At 36.7% G+C, this 19,519-nt stretch overlaps 1 protein-coding gene across 1 annotated transcript in view; it reads right to left on the bottom strand.

Annotated features, from left to right (window-relative positions):
* Positions 1-19,519, bottom strand: part of COL25A1 (collagen type XXV alpha 1 chain) — a 301,264-nt gene that overhangs the window by 109,910 nt on the left and 171,835 nt on the right. The window contains exon 5 of the mRNA XM_035543627.1: positions 8,620-8,637. Coding sequence (XP_035399520.1) covers positions 8,620-8,637 — 18 coding nt within the window. The remainder of the gene's footprint in view (positions 1-8,619; positions 8,638-19,519) is intronic.

Genomic DNA, 19,519 nt, shown 5'->3' with positions numbered 1-19,519 from the left:
AGAAGACACTTCAACGGAAGTAATTGCTGCTTTTTCTATTTTTTCTTCTCTATCCTCCAAAACTGGCTCATACTTATATAAAAGAACAGCACATCGTCACAGCTCTTCATGCCAGCACCATCAATAAGAACCTGAAACATTTCTGCTAACATCTAAGGCTGCTTATAGTTAAATTTCAATTGACAAGTGTATCAGTTTGTAATGGAGAAAAACAATCAAATTTTTAAGCTTCTGACAGAATAAACTGTTTAAAAAAAAAAAAAAAACAAAAAACACACACACAACCACAGTACTGTCAGAGTAATAGAAATATTAAATTCCAAAATCTGAAAACAGAATTTCAGCTAGAAGTCTGAAGTCCAAAACTCTCAAGTCTGCTCCAGTTCACAGAACTTCCAACTTCCACCAAAGAAAGTCACCAGGGCTCTGTACTGATAGTTAATCAAGGAAACTCTGATAGACTTTCACGGGGTTTTCAAAATAAGGTCTTCGATATCATAGGAGTATCTTTAAGTCATGATAAGGTTGATGAAATACATATTTTCTATAATTCTTCATTTCATTTCTTAACACTATCAAGTCTACTGGGATCTGCAAAAAATTGAACTGGAATTCAAAGCTGAATACAGCATGATGATCAGTAAAAACAATAAACCAGTAGGAGGTTAATATTGAATTAAAAACACGTGCAGCAGGATAGTAAAATACTATATAATATCCCTGAACACAGTGCAATATTTTGCTTTGACATAATTCCTAATAAAACACAGAACACTCCTATATTTCTGCCATCTGTAGAATAGCATGAAGAAAATACAAAGGTCATTTGATAAAGAAATGATTTAGGAATAGAGGAAATATTTCAGAGTTCTTAATTATATTTTGACAACTCTTTGTACATCTTATATTGGAACCACAATACTAGGCTTGCAATTGCGTTTTTGTACTCGTATGTACTCTGCTAAGCTAAGCAATGCTACACCAAATTAAGGATTACATGTCATTTTTGCTTCACAGTTCTTCACTTACTATCAGAAGATCTAGTATGCCTTGGTAACAGCTGCAGCTTCTAGATGAGTAAGTGGAATACTGAAGTGTGATTCCTCACAGCATTTATGCTAACATATGCAACAAGTGAAGTAGACCTTCACATTTACTTTAGTAAAGCAAATAAAACCAATTCTTTTCAGAAATTAATGACGCCACCATAAGGAAATGTTGGTAACACCCTACAAATGAAAAGGTCTCTCTTATGTTTCCTTTTAGAGGTTTTATGTTTTCTTTTGTTTATTTAATCTATGATTTGGATTTTCAAAGTAACAGTACCACGAATGGTCATTATGTGAACTACGAGACGAGGGAATCAATTTAAAATTTTGAGACCATCTTGACTGTTCCAAGAATTCATCCTCCTCACTTTCTTCGTATAGCTCATAAAGCTACTCTGGAAGGAGTTCTTCAAATTTTGAAAAAGAAGAAACCTTAATAACAACAGAACCTATTTAATGAGGACATCCAGAGCTGACATTAGCTCGCATGAAGAGCCCTCTCTACAGAATACATATTCATATTTTTTGCTTATGGATAATCAAAACCTAATTTAACTGCATAATTGCTAAATTGAAAGATTTCAAATCTGCCTTCCCCCCCACCCCCCACCCCCCGAATCAGGAAAAACAAACAAACAAAAACACCTGAAATAAATTACCAGTTCCAGGAAATGCCATGGAACATTTGAACCTCTTGCTATTTCAGCACAACATTTCCAGACATAGTTACTGAAATTGTAACTTTAAAGTATGCTTATCAGAGTAGGTAAAAGAACACCGTAGCACAGTTGGGATGGGAGCCTGGCCTCCACTTTCGCCATCTGACATTCAATGAACACAGCTCTAACAAGTCTGTATTTTCCCAAGCTAAATTCACTTAGCAGGGTACTATAGGGAAGTCATTAATCTGCCATTAGAGGCTCCTTTGCAAATCCTGGCAAAAGGGTGGAAAAAGAAAGTAAAAAAACATGTTGGAAGCTGAGCACAATATCCAGTACTCAAAGAATTTGGCTTGTTAATGTCTGGAACTTACTCACCTCAGCCTTTTTAAAGTATGTGGGGTGCTTCCTTGGTGCAACTGATAGCCCAGCATCACTTGCCTCTGAGTTGCCAATTTTGTGCTTTCTTCTCCACAAAGCAAAGAATCCGCTTATTTGCAGTAATGACATCTGCTTAGCTGCAAAAGCATTTAACATTCATAGCTATCTTGGTTTACACACACACATAAGTCTAGAGGGGAAATGGAAGAGATTTTTGTATTTTAAAAGTGCTTACTGTTGTTGTCAATTCATTTCAACAAAATTAACTTCAGCTTTATCAAAACTGAGAAAGCAACATACTTTAAAAAGCAATTAAATACATTAATTCCATATGGGAAGATAATTTCTTCTTTTGGGTCATAAACATTTACGTACACGTCAGACACAGTAAACAAGAAATTTTGAGCATGATTTCTCCTCCTACGTTCTCTGATGTGGTTCAAAATGACTGAGCCATACAGTTATAAAACTAATGAGAGATGAGAACTAAATCCTTGCTTTTTATTTGGAAACTAACATAAACGAAAGGCCATGATGATGACACTTGTATCCTCAGGTTCACAAGTCAATATTGGCTGTTCCCTGAGAAGATCACGCAATTTCACTACTCTTCAGGAGTTCTATTACAGCTTTAGAAAGGAAGGAAAGCTGTAAACAAATGGTAAAGTTCTGACTGCTAAATACATATGAGACTTAATACAAGCTTGTTAATTTATGTGATGCTCATAGTTAAGATTAATTTTTGATCTCAAAAACGATAGCAAAATTTTAATAGCTGCAATGGGATCGAGTATTTGACCTTTTTATTGGTATAGATTCAAGTAAGAAACAAACTTTTGAATATTGTGTTTGTCTGTATTCCTGCGTCTACCTGGCCATTAGATGAAAATAATCATTTTTCTACATTAATTTCTACTGTTGTATATGAGCCCAAACTCTCAGGTTAAGCTTAATCTTATTTTCACTTACACAAGTAAAAAAAGGCCAACCTAATTAGTTTGGCCTTGAGAACAGCAGTTGAGAGGAAAAATATGACTTGAATATTTGCAGGTTTGAAGTTTTCACATTTTAAACTCACCTAGGAAGAATTTTTTTTAAAAAGACAAGTAAACCTGTTATTTACTCCCTTTCAGTATTTATTCTTCTTTATGAAAGTCAAACAAACCATTCATTCCCTTTGAAAATACATTTCCTTCTTAACTTAAAGTACCTGCCTCTACATGATGTAGAGACTCTATTTTGCTATATTCAACACCCACTGACATCAGTAATACCTAATGCAGGACCTGGGCAACACAGTAGCTCTTTGCACTATTTACATGCTAGAAATCACTTCGGAAGAAGTAAAAACTGATTCCAAGTCTTTAGACGAAGGATGATACTTGGCTCCCTTTAAATGATGGATCACAAAAACACGGTACATCCTGTGATTTTACACAAACTTCCAACTCATAGTCTGACTTCTGTATAAGTAATTACAGTTTTACAGAAGAAATCAAGATGCACAAAATTTATTGGAGCAATTTCAAAACGAAAACAAAACTTTGAGTGACTGTACCTGTACTTTGTTAACAAACTGTTAGAGTTTGATGACAAAATTCGACCTGCAACATGTAACTCAAAAGCAGATGGCATTTTCATATTTAAACTGAGTCATTTCATCCTTCAGCAGGATCAAAGGCTTACAAAAGAGCTTAGGCTATCAGCTGCTACAAGACAAAACACCCTACAAGATCATTCTCCAGAACGCGAACAGCTGATGGCCTGGATAAAACCACTGTGCTTCTCTCAGGAGCAGTAACTTTACAACACTGTGTATCTCAAGGTGATGCACTATTTCTCCAGGCCCCTGCTGATTCTGTCCTTCATAAGTGCCTCCTTCCCCCTCTCTCCACACAAGAAAGAGAGGCTCTAGGCATCCCTAAAGGCAAACTGCTGGGAACAAGGAACATGCTTAAACCTCAGTTTATGGTGATCAGGACAAAAGAAACAAGACCCCAAGTCCAAGGGTCTAAACAGGCAGAAAACATTTTGCAGCATTAGTCAACAGACCATATTGTGTACCTTGCTCCCAGTTTAAAAAGCTATTGAAACACATACAAGATCACTTTACCTTATCAAACGTCACAGTATTGAATGACGTTTACTTACTAGAGGAATACTCCACAAGTCTTGGAGTGCAGATGGCTATCCAAACTACCAAAACTCAAGAAGAAACTCAGCAGGACTTAAAATACGTTTTCTCTGCAAAAAAATGTCCATTTCCCTTTCCAGTCTTTCCTGCTGTCAGATACTCACCTCCTCTCTAAGGTCTAGGACTCTCCCTACCATCCCAGTTTTCTCCAGAAAGTGATGAACCTTTACATACACTGCTGCCATCCAAAACAGCTCAAAACTATGGCCTACGTCCTGCTGGCTATTTTACTCAGGCCTTGACAAAAAACAGAAATGAAGTTAAAATGGTTCCCACCAACTCTTTTGACAGTACAAGCCAATAAAAGTTCATCTAACCATGAATCACAGTTTCTGCCATGAAAGTTTAGAAATTAAAATTACTCCAGTCACATACCTTGAAGCTCAATGTTGGAAAAGACACACACATACACTTACTGTGGTAGCCCTTTATCATGTATGCAACACTGGACAATTTCAGACTGAAATAACATCACTTCCACAAACATTACACACACAGGAAAACAAGAATCTCATGAAAACAAGTATCAATCATTAATACTTTATCCACTTCTAACATAGATTTGAATGGCTGCCAAAGACAAGGGAGAAGCATCTGTGAGGCTGCTGTATGTCGAAGTCCCACATAGAAAGATCATGTATGCTGACATGAGAGAGTATGTTGCACCAGAGATGGGTTAAGGAGAGGACACTATAGTGAGGAAGAAAACACTTGGCTGAGCGAGTCACACTGAAACATCCCCCTGCCCCACACTGGTACAGGGATCATTTTTACTTCAGCATAACTTCATAGAGGGTCATGTTGTCTTCTTTCATCACAATACCAAATACACTGTTTTCTAATATTTTATGAACTTCTAAATTACAAAGATGTTAAGAACAACAAGTCTTCTCTCTTTGCCTTGATAGTACACTCCTCGCGTAATTAGCTTTAGATGAGATGCTGAAATCTGTTCTTTGGAACATGCATACCATTACACTAAAAAGGAGATTTATTGTAAGAATTACGTTGTACAGATTACTAGTACATTATTAGTGGGGAAAAAAAAAAAACTTTCTGTACAAGTTGAATATATATTTATATTCTAAATTAGAAAAAAAACATGTATTTCTTGGAGGTGACTTAAAAGTCAGAATTAAGATTTCAGCAAAACACTAAAATTTGTATTATTTGCTTTTCTACAAACATAGTTTATATGTAATCTGAAACAGTTTTTCTTTTTTAAACAGAAAACCAGAATCATAAGAATGTACTTTATTTTTAAAGGTTATGCTAAAAAGTTTTTAGTTCATGATCATGGTCTCTACCTTTCAGAGATGCAACAAAACAACAAGGCTTTTCTGAAAAAAATGCTTCTGGTTTGTAGTATAGCTTATTTTTACTTAAAACAGGAAAACAAAATTAAATTATATTTTTGTTGTATTTTGAAGAAAAAAAAATCTAAAAACTCAAAGATAAAGATAGGTGTTACTCATCTGTTATGAATATATATTTGTACCCAGTAATTACATATGTATTGAGTGAGTTTACTATGTCCTTTTTGAAAAACACAACAAAAAAATAGGTGTTAATAAAATGTTCAGTGTAAGAAGGATTGGAATTTAGCTTTGATCTTATCATGGACTTACATGGCTATGACATCAAAAACTTTCGAAGTGCTTCTTTCATCAGCACAGAAACTGAGATCTTTGAAGCCAGGAAGCACTTACTTTAACCAAGGCCACCAATACTTTCCATTTTAAATTTGTCATGGGCACAGAGAAGAATGGGGAAATTACTGCAGACAGTTTTTTAATGGGAAACAGTTGGGCTTATTTTATCAGTATGTAAAGCGATTCTAATAATACTTTAAAATCATTTTATAAAAATCTCAAGATTTTCAACTAAAGCTTGCAAAAAACATTTTAAAAATCAGTCTTATGGAAGTTATCTGGATCTAAGTTTCAGTTTAAGAGGAAGACATCTAAATGTACAGCCTACGTGTAGCTGTTTAAAATGCAAAAATTGTCAACATAGTCCAGAGAGCAATTCAGCAGAATGGTTATTAGGTTCAGTAGCTGCCTATAATCCTGATTACAGAGTAATTAAGAGGCATGAGTGTATGCAACTAGTGTCATTTGCGAGGTTCCCTAGGTATCCAGGACAGCTGCACATGACTGACAGATACAACAATGGTCCAACAGGAGACTCCAGCTCTGTATGGCAGCCAGAGACTACACTGAAGACCCTGAATTTTCTCATGCAGCCACAGATGCCTGTCGGCAGGCAATGTACTTGAGCCCCAGGAGGCTGCAATGAGCAGAAGAGCTCTCTAGGTGCACTGAGCGTTGACTTAGCCTTCACCAACTAGAAGGAGTGCTTAGACACCTCGCATGTCAACGCCACCACACAAGCTTCTAGCTTTAGGCATCTTGTTCTAGAGTTGAATCTTACTCTGAGTGTTTCATGCCATTATCACTCCTCACCTGCACATTTCAAGAATTATTTCTGCACTCATCCAGCCAGTCAAAACATCTGAGTACATATCCTCCTCCAATAAGAGGGGCATCTTGAGTTGAAAGGAAGGAAAGGCGGTATTTGGAGTAATGGTAAGTGTTGCTCAGAATGAACAATGAAATGATGACAATGGCAAAGAGGTGAGCTTTTCCACTGGGAGGAAGTAGTGAAGTTAGGTTGTAGGAATTTTCCTCCTAAATTTTGTGGGTCCTGGTACCTCACATGTTTTCTGTATAAACATACAGGGCACAGACGTTAATAAAATTTCCTTTGGGATTTTTAGAGTTTTTTTCCTGTGGTTTGCACCCCACTTCTTTTACAATAGTGACAAGACTTCTCTGCTTTTTGCTCTTGAAACAGCACTGAATACTGCCATCTCAGTTGTGGTACTTAGCCTACAGCTACCTCAGGGCATTTCATGTAGATAGATGAGCTTGAAAGACTGAGAAGCTGTTTACAGGAGCTGAGCAAGAGACACTCTCCAAGGGACTGAAACATGGGAGGTGGGAACCAAGTCCCAGAGGAAAAGCACACGGGTGGCTACACAAAGTCAACATCCACCACAGGGCAGCCTGCGGGCTCACATAACACCCTCAGGTCCTCAACAGAGCCTGTTCAGAGCAAGAGTGCCACACAGAATTACAGTGTCTCTCTCCTTTGACCGCCAACAGCACAGAGGTTGCAGATACCTCTCTGTGTAGGCCACATATCAAGAGCCTACTGTGAAACATGAGCACTATGGGGGGATGGTCATTTCAAATATCATACGGACTATATACAAAACATTAAATGGAGTCTGGCACTTTGCAAGGAAGGGTGTCAGAAAACCTTACAGCAGGGATACCAGGCATTCAGACTGAGCGTGAAGGGGGTTTGTAACACTAAAATTGTCTTTCAGCAGAAAGGGGTGCTAAGAAACAAACAATCTGAGGAAAATGCTTGCATTCCTTAAAGAAAAAATTAACTTTCAAAACAACAACAAAAGTCAGCCAGATTGGCTGTAAAGATTTAATTTGCAATTCTGATTCTGAAATTTCAGCAATTGCCCTCAGAAATTCTGGTTCAGACACCTCACTTTGCTAAGATGGCCCCCGAAACCAGAGTTTACTTTCCACATTGCATCTTGGGCATACAAAAATTAGAGTTTTTCAATTGATTTCACTAAACTTGGATTTGGTGTTGGCTTTTTCCCTCCTCTGTTTCTTTGCTCTTCCACGTTTCTACACCACTCAACTGAAATAATTTACATGTAGTTTTTGCTGTACCAAATGCTACCTCTTTGCTGATCTATTTCTACATTGAAACTGAAGTTAGGTCCCTGGATTTCCACATCTTCAATTACAACTCACAAGACAAAGTTCTACTATTCTTAAATAAAGCAGAACTAATTCAAGGAGCGTGTATAATTAATCAAAATAGCTAGCAGCGCAATATTTAAAATAACTGAGGCCTGCCTGGATTATAGCAACATTATTAGTATGTGATTAATAAGCAGTTGAAGTATTGCATTTGCTACACATTTGCTAAGTTATTTTATCTTGCTTTAAAGTTAGGTGGCAAAGTTTCAAGCCATAGTTAGGAGATTTGCTTTATTCAGTACTACTTTGTCAACCCCACCATCTGGTCAAACAGCTGAGGGAACTCAGACAGCCATATGGGGGGCCCCATGTTTCTCTCTTAGAAAATATTTGTCTTACTGAATTATGCAATGGTTACCAGTTTATAGCTAAAAAATAATAATAATAATAACAACAAAAAATTAAAATACTTTGTAGATAACCTGAGTTTGGTGGGCCTTCCAATTAGGCTTAACTTATGTAGGAAATAAGATGGCACTTACTTGAGGACCAGGCTGACCCTGAAAAACAAGAAAAAGATAAGGTTACGGAAAGTTATAACAAGGATTAACTCCTTAAACAGTAGCAAATAGTTACAGTACTTTATACTAAAGAGAGAACAAACAAACCAGCAACAATAATGAAAACAGATTCTGGACTTTTAATTCTAATATTCATTTTGAAGGTTGCAATTAACTGATTCCAGAAATAAATGACAGTAACACATCATTGAACCTGCATTTGAGAAAATTCATACTTTATACAGTCAGAACAATACAATTTAGAAATTACAGAAAGACCTAATTTAACTGTTTTCAAGCGAGAAAGAATCCACAGATACAAAACTGATCTAGGAGTAGGTATTTGGGTACTTTTTCTCCATTATGGCCCACACCCAGGATTCAGGGAAGTGCTAATTACTGCCTAGTGAATGAACAAAGTCTAGAAACTGGAGGAACACATTGCTGCGGAAACAAGACTTTTTGCAAGGAGCACAATTTCCAACAAGTATAAACTAATATTTAAACTAGAAAATCAGCAACAGATGAACCCTTGGGCGCCAGCCTAAGAGGTAGCTTGGGAATGTACTGATCCATTTCCTCTCCCTTACTCACCAGCATCACATCTGGGACTACCTCTGCCCAAATGGAGAGACACCTACTGCAAACTGAGAAGCTGCAAGCCCTTCCAGAGTAGACTTCCCACCACTAATACCCCTATTCCAGGAAAGTCAGTTAAAGTCATCAACAATTCTGGCCTACCAATTGCAAATCATTTGCATGAAGCAGAAATATATTACAAAACAGTATAGTAGCTGTGACTATGAACTACAACTACATAGACAACCAGCTCATACTGTAAAACACAGACAAATATTTGTAAGTATTTGTATGTCTCCTTAAAAAGGGACAAAGTCTTAAACTCCTAGGGCTAGTTTAGCTTATGGTGTTTTATGGTATATCAATGAGATTTCAGCTGATTAAAACTACATTTCCTTTCGTTAAAAGTAATCGAGCATGGAGACTTCCTGTAAGTCATATAAAACCTCTCCACTTTAGCTAGAGGGCGATTTTACAGAGTTGAAAATTTTATACAGATTCCAACCAACCTGACTTGCTATGAACTAGTCATTTTCTATCATCATTTTTTCTACAACTTTCCACCTGGAAAGCAGCTTTGCAGGGAACGATGTGGGGGCCCTGGTGGACTCCAGATTGAACAGAACATGGGACAGCAACATGTTCTTGCCACAAAGAAGGCTACCAGTATCCTGGGCTGCAATAAGCAAAGTATTGCCAGCAGGTTGAGGGAGATGATCCTTCTCCTCTGCTCAGCACTGGTGAGGCCAGACTTGGAGTGCTGGGACCAGTTCTGGGCTCCCCAGTACAAGAGGGACATATTGAACATCAGTCTGAACATGCTTTTTTTTTTTTTTTTTTTTTTTTTTTGCTTTTTTCTTTTTTTTCCTTCCCCTGTGCAGGTGACAAAGCACTGGCACAGGTTGCCCAAGAGGCTTGGAGGTCTTCAAAAGCCACCCGGACATGGTACTGGACAACCTGCTCTGGGTGGCCCTGCTTGAGCAGGAGGGTTGGACTAGAATAATGTTACAGAAAAATCATTGTAAAATATAGAATTACGGTGGCTATCTAATCCTTATAATGAAGGAAGCCTAAAGCATTCCTTGTCATAGATGCTGCAGTCTTGTTTAGCTCCTTATAATACTGCTCTATATGGGTTTCTAGAAAACAAACAAACAAACAAACAAAAAAAACACATATATACTGACTGAGGTTTGACGGTTCTAATATAAAGTATTCTGAATTGGTCAGTTCTATCAATATAGAGTATAATGAAAATGACTGGGATTCCTCTGCACCTACCCTTTACCCCAATCTTTCCATTACAGCAAGCTTTAAGCCATTATATGCTAAAACCACTGGAAATTGCTTACTGATGTACAATAAATGTATAAATAGACTACACTGAGACCTGTGCATGCAAACTTTCATATAAAAATCACAACATGTTTATCTCACAAGTGTATCTAAAGACAATACATTTTGATTAAGTCATGAAAGTGTCTCCAAGATACACAAAAAGCTTGAAGTCTGAAATGTTTCAACAAAACGTTGATTTAAATCTGTAGAAAGGAAATGAACAGGAAAAGAAATATTGAAACGAAAAGATTTTGAAAACTGACACTTCGTTCTTCACACTAACTTAGACAAGGAGGCTACTCTGTGTTCGTGTGGTACATGCTATGTATAAAGGACATACACACTTAATACAAACATACCGTGATATAAAGGTCAAGGATAACAGCATGCTCTCATGCAAGTGTTTTCTACTCTCAGTCTCAACAGCACAGCCAGTCTGCCTTTTGGTTATTGCGCATTTTTAATTCTTATTTTATCAAGTCTGCAATATGGAGAGAGGAAAGCTAGAAATTGGATTTTTATAGGACAGTTTTTTTTCATGGTGACACAGAACTCTGAGGTAATGAGGAATATAATAGTTAAGTTACTCTTCATTTATATAGGCTGTCAATCTTGCAATTTTCCAGCATTTAACTGTAAATACAGATGCCTAATACAGAAGTATCCAAAGCAAGATCTTTTGATGATGTTAGCTATGAGCTCCTTGCATCTGGAAGGAACTTTGCATTAATGAAGGGAATTCTTTTCTGTTTTTCAGTTGTTCTCAATCCTTCAACGTTTTTATATACCCTTAGACACTCCTTGCAAAGCTAACTAGCAAATTCCATGACACTATAATTTTCTTTTCTCACTTATGATGAGTAAGTGACATTAGCCAGAGGATGCAGCAAGGACTATATTATGCAACTCATCAGCTTTGCTGTCAAAGGGGGAGGTAGAAAGAGGCATCACAATACTGATGTTTTTGCTTTTAAAGGTTTGTTGCCACATAGCAACAATTCAAATTGTTGAGATGAAGCTCAACAACTGGGAGATGAATAAGGTGCAATTCATTTTGCCTTCTCTCATTTTTGTATGTTGTGAAAGGGTCAGGAATAAAGCTCTGAGTTACTAGCATGCTCATTAAAAAAAAAAAAATCCTTGAACACAATCTAACATGATTCATCTTTGGAGCAAGCTCAATCTCAATTAATATGCTTGTGCTCCCAAGAGGGCTCCAGAATTGCTGAAATCACTCTGGACCACTGCTATATAAATTAGTCCTAATGCACATTGTTTGTAGATTAAAAGGTTTTAGTTATTACTATTTCTCTTAATTTTAAATTAAAAAAACAGGCTGAACATACTCTTCAAGACTGAAAAGTCAGCATTACTCTAACTTTAAAATAATAATGAATATCCTTAATTCAAGTGTGTTATGTAATGTAAAACTGAGCATTGATTGCCTCCTGAAAGTGGATGATATTAACACGTGGATGGCAATTCTGTTTTAGGTCTCAGTAAAGCTATGCAGGATTTGTGTTAATACAGCTCATAGTACAGTTTGGACTTTTTTTTTTTTTTTAAGAGTGAGTTAATTTATGTAATTTTAATTTCTCTGATGATTAAAGCATAATCTTCCTCAGCAAAAGACCTTGTAAACCTTTACATTAATGGGATCTCAAGGATTGCCGTATCAACCTTACTCAGATGTGTACTCTGAAGGTAGTTTTGGTCTATTCTCTAGAATCAGACCAGGTTTTAAAAATCTATCTGAGTTCCTACTGCTTTTCAATACTACCATTTTAAATGATTGTTCTGAGTAGAAGGCAGAATAAGAATGAACTCTCTTGTTCTTCCATAGATACATCTCCATGGTGCTAACAGGAAGAGAAATTTATCATAGTAAGAATGAAGAAGTAGAAACAGAAGTCAGGAATGCACAAAGAAAAGATGACCTGTTCTGAAAGAACCTAAGCTTCTGAAATGAAAAAAAAATGGTGCTTTATTTTGTTTTTGTAATAGGAATTATCAGGAAGAAATGGGTAGCAGACCCCAAGAAGACACCTGAAAACAATCCACAGTCCTCAGCTGTAGTCCCAGAACAGAGGTGAACATCTCCCTGACAGCACATAGATCATATTCTTCATCTTGGATTGGAAGACAGAGTTTTGTTTGTGTTTCTTAGTTTCATTTACTGTGTGGAAGCTCCCAGCAAACTGCTCTTCTCCACATGCACTTGCAAAGCGGTCCCTACACCAGCAACTGGTCAGTTGTATTCAGTTTACCTTCATTAAAACAGTAGGTACAGCTGCATAATCTCCCATGGTTTCAGAAAAATCTGCATAACACTTTTCTCTTTTATATTCCTATTTACCAATTAAGATGTTATTTGGCAGGAAAGAAAGGGGTTAAATTTGTCATCCTATTCTGATTACCTTAACTGAAGGTCTTGTACAGCTGATTGTTAATAATTTCCTTGCAATTTAACCTAATATTAGCTGCTGATATGTAAATGATACTGAAAGAAGAAGAAAGATATATGATGTAGGCAAGTCAAGCTCAAGTCAAGAGGTAAACTATTAATCTGCTAGGAGAGCAGGTTAAGGAACAAGCCTATTGACTGGAGACTACAAACATTGCAGAAATGTTACTTTGCAGTAGACAGAAACTTCAAGAGAATAGGAAAAATTCTTAATGAAAGAAAATGGAAGCTGACACTGCAAGTTAATAGTTGAGCTTGCAAAGGAAATGGGCTTGTAGCAAATGAAAGGACAGAAAAGATATATTCAAGGCACCAAAGAAAAAGGTTGTCCTGGAAAAGGAGAAAGAGAAAAGGAGCAAGAAGAATAGCACAAGGAAGTACAGAAACTGTACTTTCACACCTTTTGCATAATTTAAATCTTTAAAGAGCTAGGAACATAAAAATTCCAGGCTCATACATCCAAATCACTTTTACCCACACAAATATATACATATATATATATATATATGTAGTGTTTTATATATATATAGTGTTTCACTTCATTATATATATAAATTCATATATATATGTATAGTGTCTCACTTGCGGAAACTCATACATGAGAAACTGTTAGCAGCTGAGCAGAATCCATTGTATAAAATTAAAGGTCATTTCTAACTTAATTCAAGTAGCATCTCCCTAAACAATATCTAGGATAGCATATAAATGCATTTAAAATGGGCTATTCAGATATCATCAGCCAGCAAAATCCAGGCAGAGAAACAAAAACACAAGAAGGAAGGACCTGCAGAAAAAGGAATCAATCAAGAGCCACAGATATGTTGTCAGAAGTAATATCCTACCATGCGAGAAGCACCACCAAACTACCCTTGTGGGATGTTCTCTGGACCTGTCCTCCAACCTAACCCAGACAGAAAATGATAAGGGAATAGGAGTAGCATGCCTGGTCTCTGTTTGCTGGGAGAGAGGCAACAGACGCAAGTGGCTTTTCGCCACTCCTGAAGACTGTGTTACAAAGGTTGAAATAAGTCATGCCGAAGCAAGCCAATATGTGATCAACATACATTTCTTCATGAGCAATTCAAAAGCAAAGAAGGAATATGTGCAAGACCTAAATTACACTGGTTTTGAACAAATCACCTACCAGCTTTCCATCCATACCAATCGGACCCTAGGATAATCAAAAGCCAAAACAAAATGGAACAGTTAAAATCAGCGGAACACTGAAATTGAGGAATATATACAGACTCAGGGAATACTGCAGGATTTAGAAGATGATTAACTATGTCAGCAGTTAAGTGCAATACCTTAAAAATACTTTAAGAATGAAGGCACAGAGAAGAAACAACAAAAGGAGCAGACCTAAGACAGTAGAAATAAAAACAGTATGATGCAAAGTAGCCAGGCAATAGCTGGTGTTCAACGTGCAGTGAAGGATTTGTTAGTTTGGCAAGCCACAGCAGTACAACATAACCAAACATATGAAATAATGCATCTGGCTTGAGTATTTTTCTTTAAATGAGAAAATAAAATAGGTAGCCTATTTACTGAATGATCTTCTCACAATCACATGGCTGCAAGATGAAAAGAGCAAACACTTAAAATCTCATAACTAATCTGTATTTAAATACATATTGTAATAGTGATGTTTAATAAGAAACATCAGTTCACACAACTGACTGACTCACTAAAGAATTCTCCCTATACTTTGGCCAAGAATTCCCGCACACCTTATCCTGCTTTTCTTCCTGCCCCTTCCAACAGAAAACATGGAACTTCCTCACTGATACTTTAAAAGTTATTTGTTTCCTTTACCCAAAGGTGGCTTCCAGTTATTTGGATGCAAATTCTAGAAATGATTTTATGTGGATGCACCCTGTTGCAACTCAGTAGCTGATGCTGTATTAACTGCATATTTAGGTGATCAGATGGGGGCTTGAGAAAGTTGGAGTAATTTTACACTGGGTGTTTAATGTCTATACCTTCTGACAATGAACAGTCAAGCTATCTTTCACTGGCAATGGGACAAGAACAGGCAAAGTTGTTTCTGCTATTGAAGTCATCGTTAGACAGAAGCTCTGAGCTTTCAGTTGTTTGCCCCATGCAAAAGGGACAGTTTTCTCCTAGATGCTGGCACTGCAGCCAGACTTTCCGTCCAGAGCTTGACAGTCACTCACTCAAACCACATTCCCTAAGTACACAGCCACTTGGGACGGATTGCTCACACGGCTTGATTTGGATCACTGTTGCTTGGAAGACAGCACATAACTTGATCCATTTTACCCTTGCTGCTTTTTATACCCTTTGTCAGCACTAGGCTTGCCTTGTAAGCAAAACTCAAAGTGTAATAGCTTAGCCTAAATCAGGTCTGCAGTGCTTCTACTCACCCCTTCACCAGGAGTGTGTATTCTTACTTTCTACACTAATACCAACAGTCACATCCAACAGTCAGTCCAGCAGCTATCAAGAAAGTAATAAATGCTAAAGACAAAGTGATGTGGTGTCAATCTAGTGAGTTCCCAAGTTATTCACTCTCTCCCAGTCTAGACCATAGGCTTTGCTGGATAGTCCAGGCATCTATAATAAAAGAGGACATCAGCTGGATGTACACTCTGTGAAATTCATGATTTTGGTACCTTACTGGCTTTCTAAGAAGCCTTTGCACTAACCTACTTGTCTGTTCCAATAACAAGTTGCTGTGTCTGGGCAGCCCTACAGGAATAAAAACATTTACCTCTCCTTCCCTTCAGTTCTTACTGTGGTTTCCTGTCACATCGCAGAGTAGATGACATGCTGAGAACATAAAGCAGGTCACCAGTACTTTGGTTGTCTTCATGACCACTATATTTGTCAGGGGCTGATATCCTGGGAAAGTTTGTGAGCACTCAGATGGCCTACAAAATCTTTCTAATGTTCTGTCTAAACCAGTTCTACCCTGATACCCAAAAAGAATGCAACATTTTCCAACATATTAACAAGATAGCTTTTATTAGTATGCTTCCTCGGAGGCTATTTATCACGTACTTGTAGCTCACAAACACATATATGGCACTTATCAATTTTCTCACAGTTATTTAGCAAACCTCTAAATGTTACTGTACACCCCAAAAATTGAGGCAAATATCCAAATTATTAGCTTTCTCAGATTCTTCTAGCACTGTATTACATTATATTTATCTAGTATTATTTACACAGCCCGCTGCAGGTGCAAAACCAAAGGCTGAGCTGAGCCCAGGCTATGAATACGTTTACTTCTAAAAAGCAAACTACAGATATTACCAATGAAAACTCAACAGTAAGGCCACCATATGTAAATAAAGTTCCCCAGAGGGCTGTGTAGGCCAGCAGCAAAATTTAACAATTTAGTCTCCTGCAAGCTTAGCCCAAAGATTTAATTATTTTTATGATGAATGAATACAGAAAATACTTATACAAGTATTTGTAGAAGGAAAATTCATTATGGGGTCAAACTGCTGGCTTAGAGGAAACAGCCAAAAGCTCTTGTAGCTGTAACAGTGTATTGTGTTTTGCAAATAATCACTGTTTTCAGGGAAAGTTTATCATAGGAAACAAACAAACAAAAAAAACTATTTGCTATTTTTGTGCTCCCTTAGTGATAGGCATTTTTGGTACTGTTAATTTTTATTTTTATTTTGTTGTCTCTTTATCCATGCTACGTAGCTCGTGCGCTTGAATTAAAGGCCTATATGTAGCATCTTGAAGAGTCTCAGACACTTGCTTGAGACATACTGCCCTACAGGAGAACAAAGTCCCTTAAGATAAGGGGTCATTACTGTGAAATTAAATAATATTCTTTCACTATTTAAAAACAACAACAACAACAAAACCAAGTATTTAACTGCAAAACAAAGTAAAATGAATTTGACCATCTCTCAAGCTGCACACCACATAGTTCAAACAGCTTCCTGCTTTATTCGCTAAATTGCTGCTACTATAGGTTAGCATGCCATTTCTGAGAAAAAAAAAAAGAGAGGAGAGGGGAATGGAGGGGAGGGGAGAAGAGGGGAGCACGGTCTTCTATAACACAACTCTGGTAAAACATTTCAAAAAACTAGACAATACAACAAAAGACAAGGAGATGAGTAGCTTTATACAACAGACACATCCACCAACCTCACATAGGTAACAGAGGTGGCATTGAAAATATTTCTTCTGGACTATGCTTTTCTTCTCTAGGTTTCCACTCCCATTTTTTAAAATATATGCTATTACTGAATATTCACTTATGGTATTAGACGTTTTCCAGGATCTTCAAAAGCAAAGATGCTTACACAGTAATTTTGTTTCCCCCAAAAAGAATAAACCACTATTTTCTCAGCTTTAACTACTTATCTAATAATCCTTAAATGGACAGGGACAACACATGGGAGGAAGGAGAATATGATTGCCATTTAGCTTTTTTTTGTGAGAAGTAGCTTCCACTCCTCAAGAATGATGTAAAATGTAATGCATCTCACAGGTATTTTTAGTCAGATTTTGAACACTACACAAAACCAGTTGTTTACTGTTTAAACTGGGTTATTCTAGAGGTAAACATTTTAAGGATTTTAGGGAGTTATCGTTAGAAATTGAAAATGTCAGCAGATGTACCAGAAACCTTTAGATCTTTCCTATCAAAAAGATGGCCAGTAATATTACTTGAAGCAGCTTTACTACAGCATTTGTTTCTTTAGAAAATTCTGACTGAAAAGTAAAGATAAGAAAAAGATATCACATGTTGAAATCTATTAAGCAATAAAAGAATCGTTCAAAGGAGTACAGAAAAAAGAGGAAGATTTGGATTATCTTCTTCCTTCTGACTTCTCTATTTGTCCTTCAGTGATCCTTTTCATCTAAGGAATACCCATCAGAAGACTGCATTCTGAAACAGAAGATATATACTAAACAGAAAACAGATATCGCCTCTTCTTTAGGAGCTGCAGATCATCCTTTATCTAAATAAATTTGGGGGTGGGTGGGGTTGATTTTATTAATAAATTGGATCAGCATATTTTAGCAGTGATTACTTTTGCTAGGTTTATATTCATTTGAAGCATGCAGAAAAATGTATTTGTTGTACTTCTGTGTGAAGAATGAGGAAAAATTTTGACACTGCAAATTAGTCCAATTCTGTATTTTTATATATATGTATAAGCTAAAAACAGGCCAATCATCTCCAAATGCATAACCATTTCTCAGACTTTGATAGCTCACTGTTTTTCCTGACTATTTTATGGGAAATCAAGTATTTTTGAAAAAAAAAAATCTCTCTTGCAATGTAGAAAATAGGTAATTTAAAATATTTTTTAAAAAATCCTCTAGATTTATATTTTTAGATATCTGACAGCTTTAAAATATATTTTTTGACTATCACTGTAGCATTTCAGAATTCAGAAACTCTTGTCCTGATTAAGTTGCATGACTAAGTTATTACATATTTCTAAACAATCTGCTGCAAGCTTGATTGTTAAATTGTTACTTGCAGCTGCCTGAAATCTCTTATGCAAAGACATACAATAAGAAGTATCAAGGATTCAGAAGAAAGCTAAAATTTAGCTTTACAGCACCTGTATCAGCTGCATCTCAGTTATTGTGACTGAGTCTAAAAACACCTGTGTGGAAAAAAAAAAAAATCAATCAGTATCTAAGCAGGTTTATAAATGATGCCCAGGTTCAGGTAAGGTGAAACATAACACATTGCCTTTTCAAATCACCTATTTTACTTCAAGATTGATAGAATGTAAGAAAAATCAGAATTGTCAGATTTTCTCATCATGATACCATTAAAAGTGATGGATAGCCACTATTTCTGCCCCATGCCCTTCTACTCTTTCGTTAGTTACAGGTTTAGCAAGGCTGGCTTTAACTAGATGCTGTAATATAATTCCCTAGCAAGTCTGATGAGATTTCTCTTCAATGAAACTTTGTTTTAGAGCTTCTGTGGGCAAAAAGTAGGATGAGCTGTTCAACTTGCTAAATTTCTTTGACTAATGAAACATTATTGTTTCTTTTTCGATGACTGGAAGTGATTGCTCTCAAGAGCAGTGAGAGTGAAAAGTTCAGGTAAAGAAATAACTTGTCCCAACCCTGGGAGAAAAAAGTGCATTAAATCAACCTGCAACAAGTCTGGCCAGCAATCAGAACATTACTGATAAAAGCAAATAATCCAGATCACTTGTGCTGGAAGAAACTTTACTGTGAGAAGAGAACAATGAACAATGAGAGTACAAAAGAGTTGAACCTTCTGTCTAAAACCCCCTTATCCCCAAAAGCAAAAACTACTGACAAGAGCACTACAAGGCTATTTCAAGTCCATTACAGAATTTCCTGAATCCTTCCCTCAAGCAGTTTCTATTAGCTACTACTTGAGACAAAAGTCAGCAAGGTGGATCAGCACCTGGAGATTGCAAAGTAAGTAAATGTATTTCAAGGCAGGAGTTTGTTTATAGTTTTAAAAGATTTAAAAGAAAAAGTTCACAGCAGTTAGGCTGCTTGATCTTA

Source organism: Cygnus atratus, chromosome 4 (assembly GCF_013377495.2).
Source record: "Cygnus atratus isolate AKBS03 ecotype Queensland, Australia chromosome 4, CAtr_DNAZoo_HiC_assembly, whole genome shotgun sequence".
NCBI classification, from domain to species: domain Eukaryota; kingdom Metazoa; phylum Chordata; class Aves; order Anseriformes; family Anatidae; genus Cygnus; species Cygnus atratus.
Note: the sequence above shows the minus strand (reverse complement) of the source record. Positions and strands in the feature narration are given on the sequence as shown.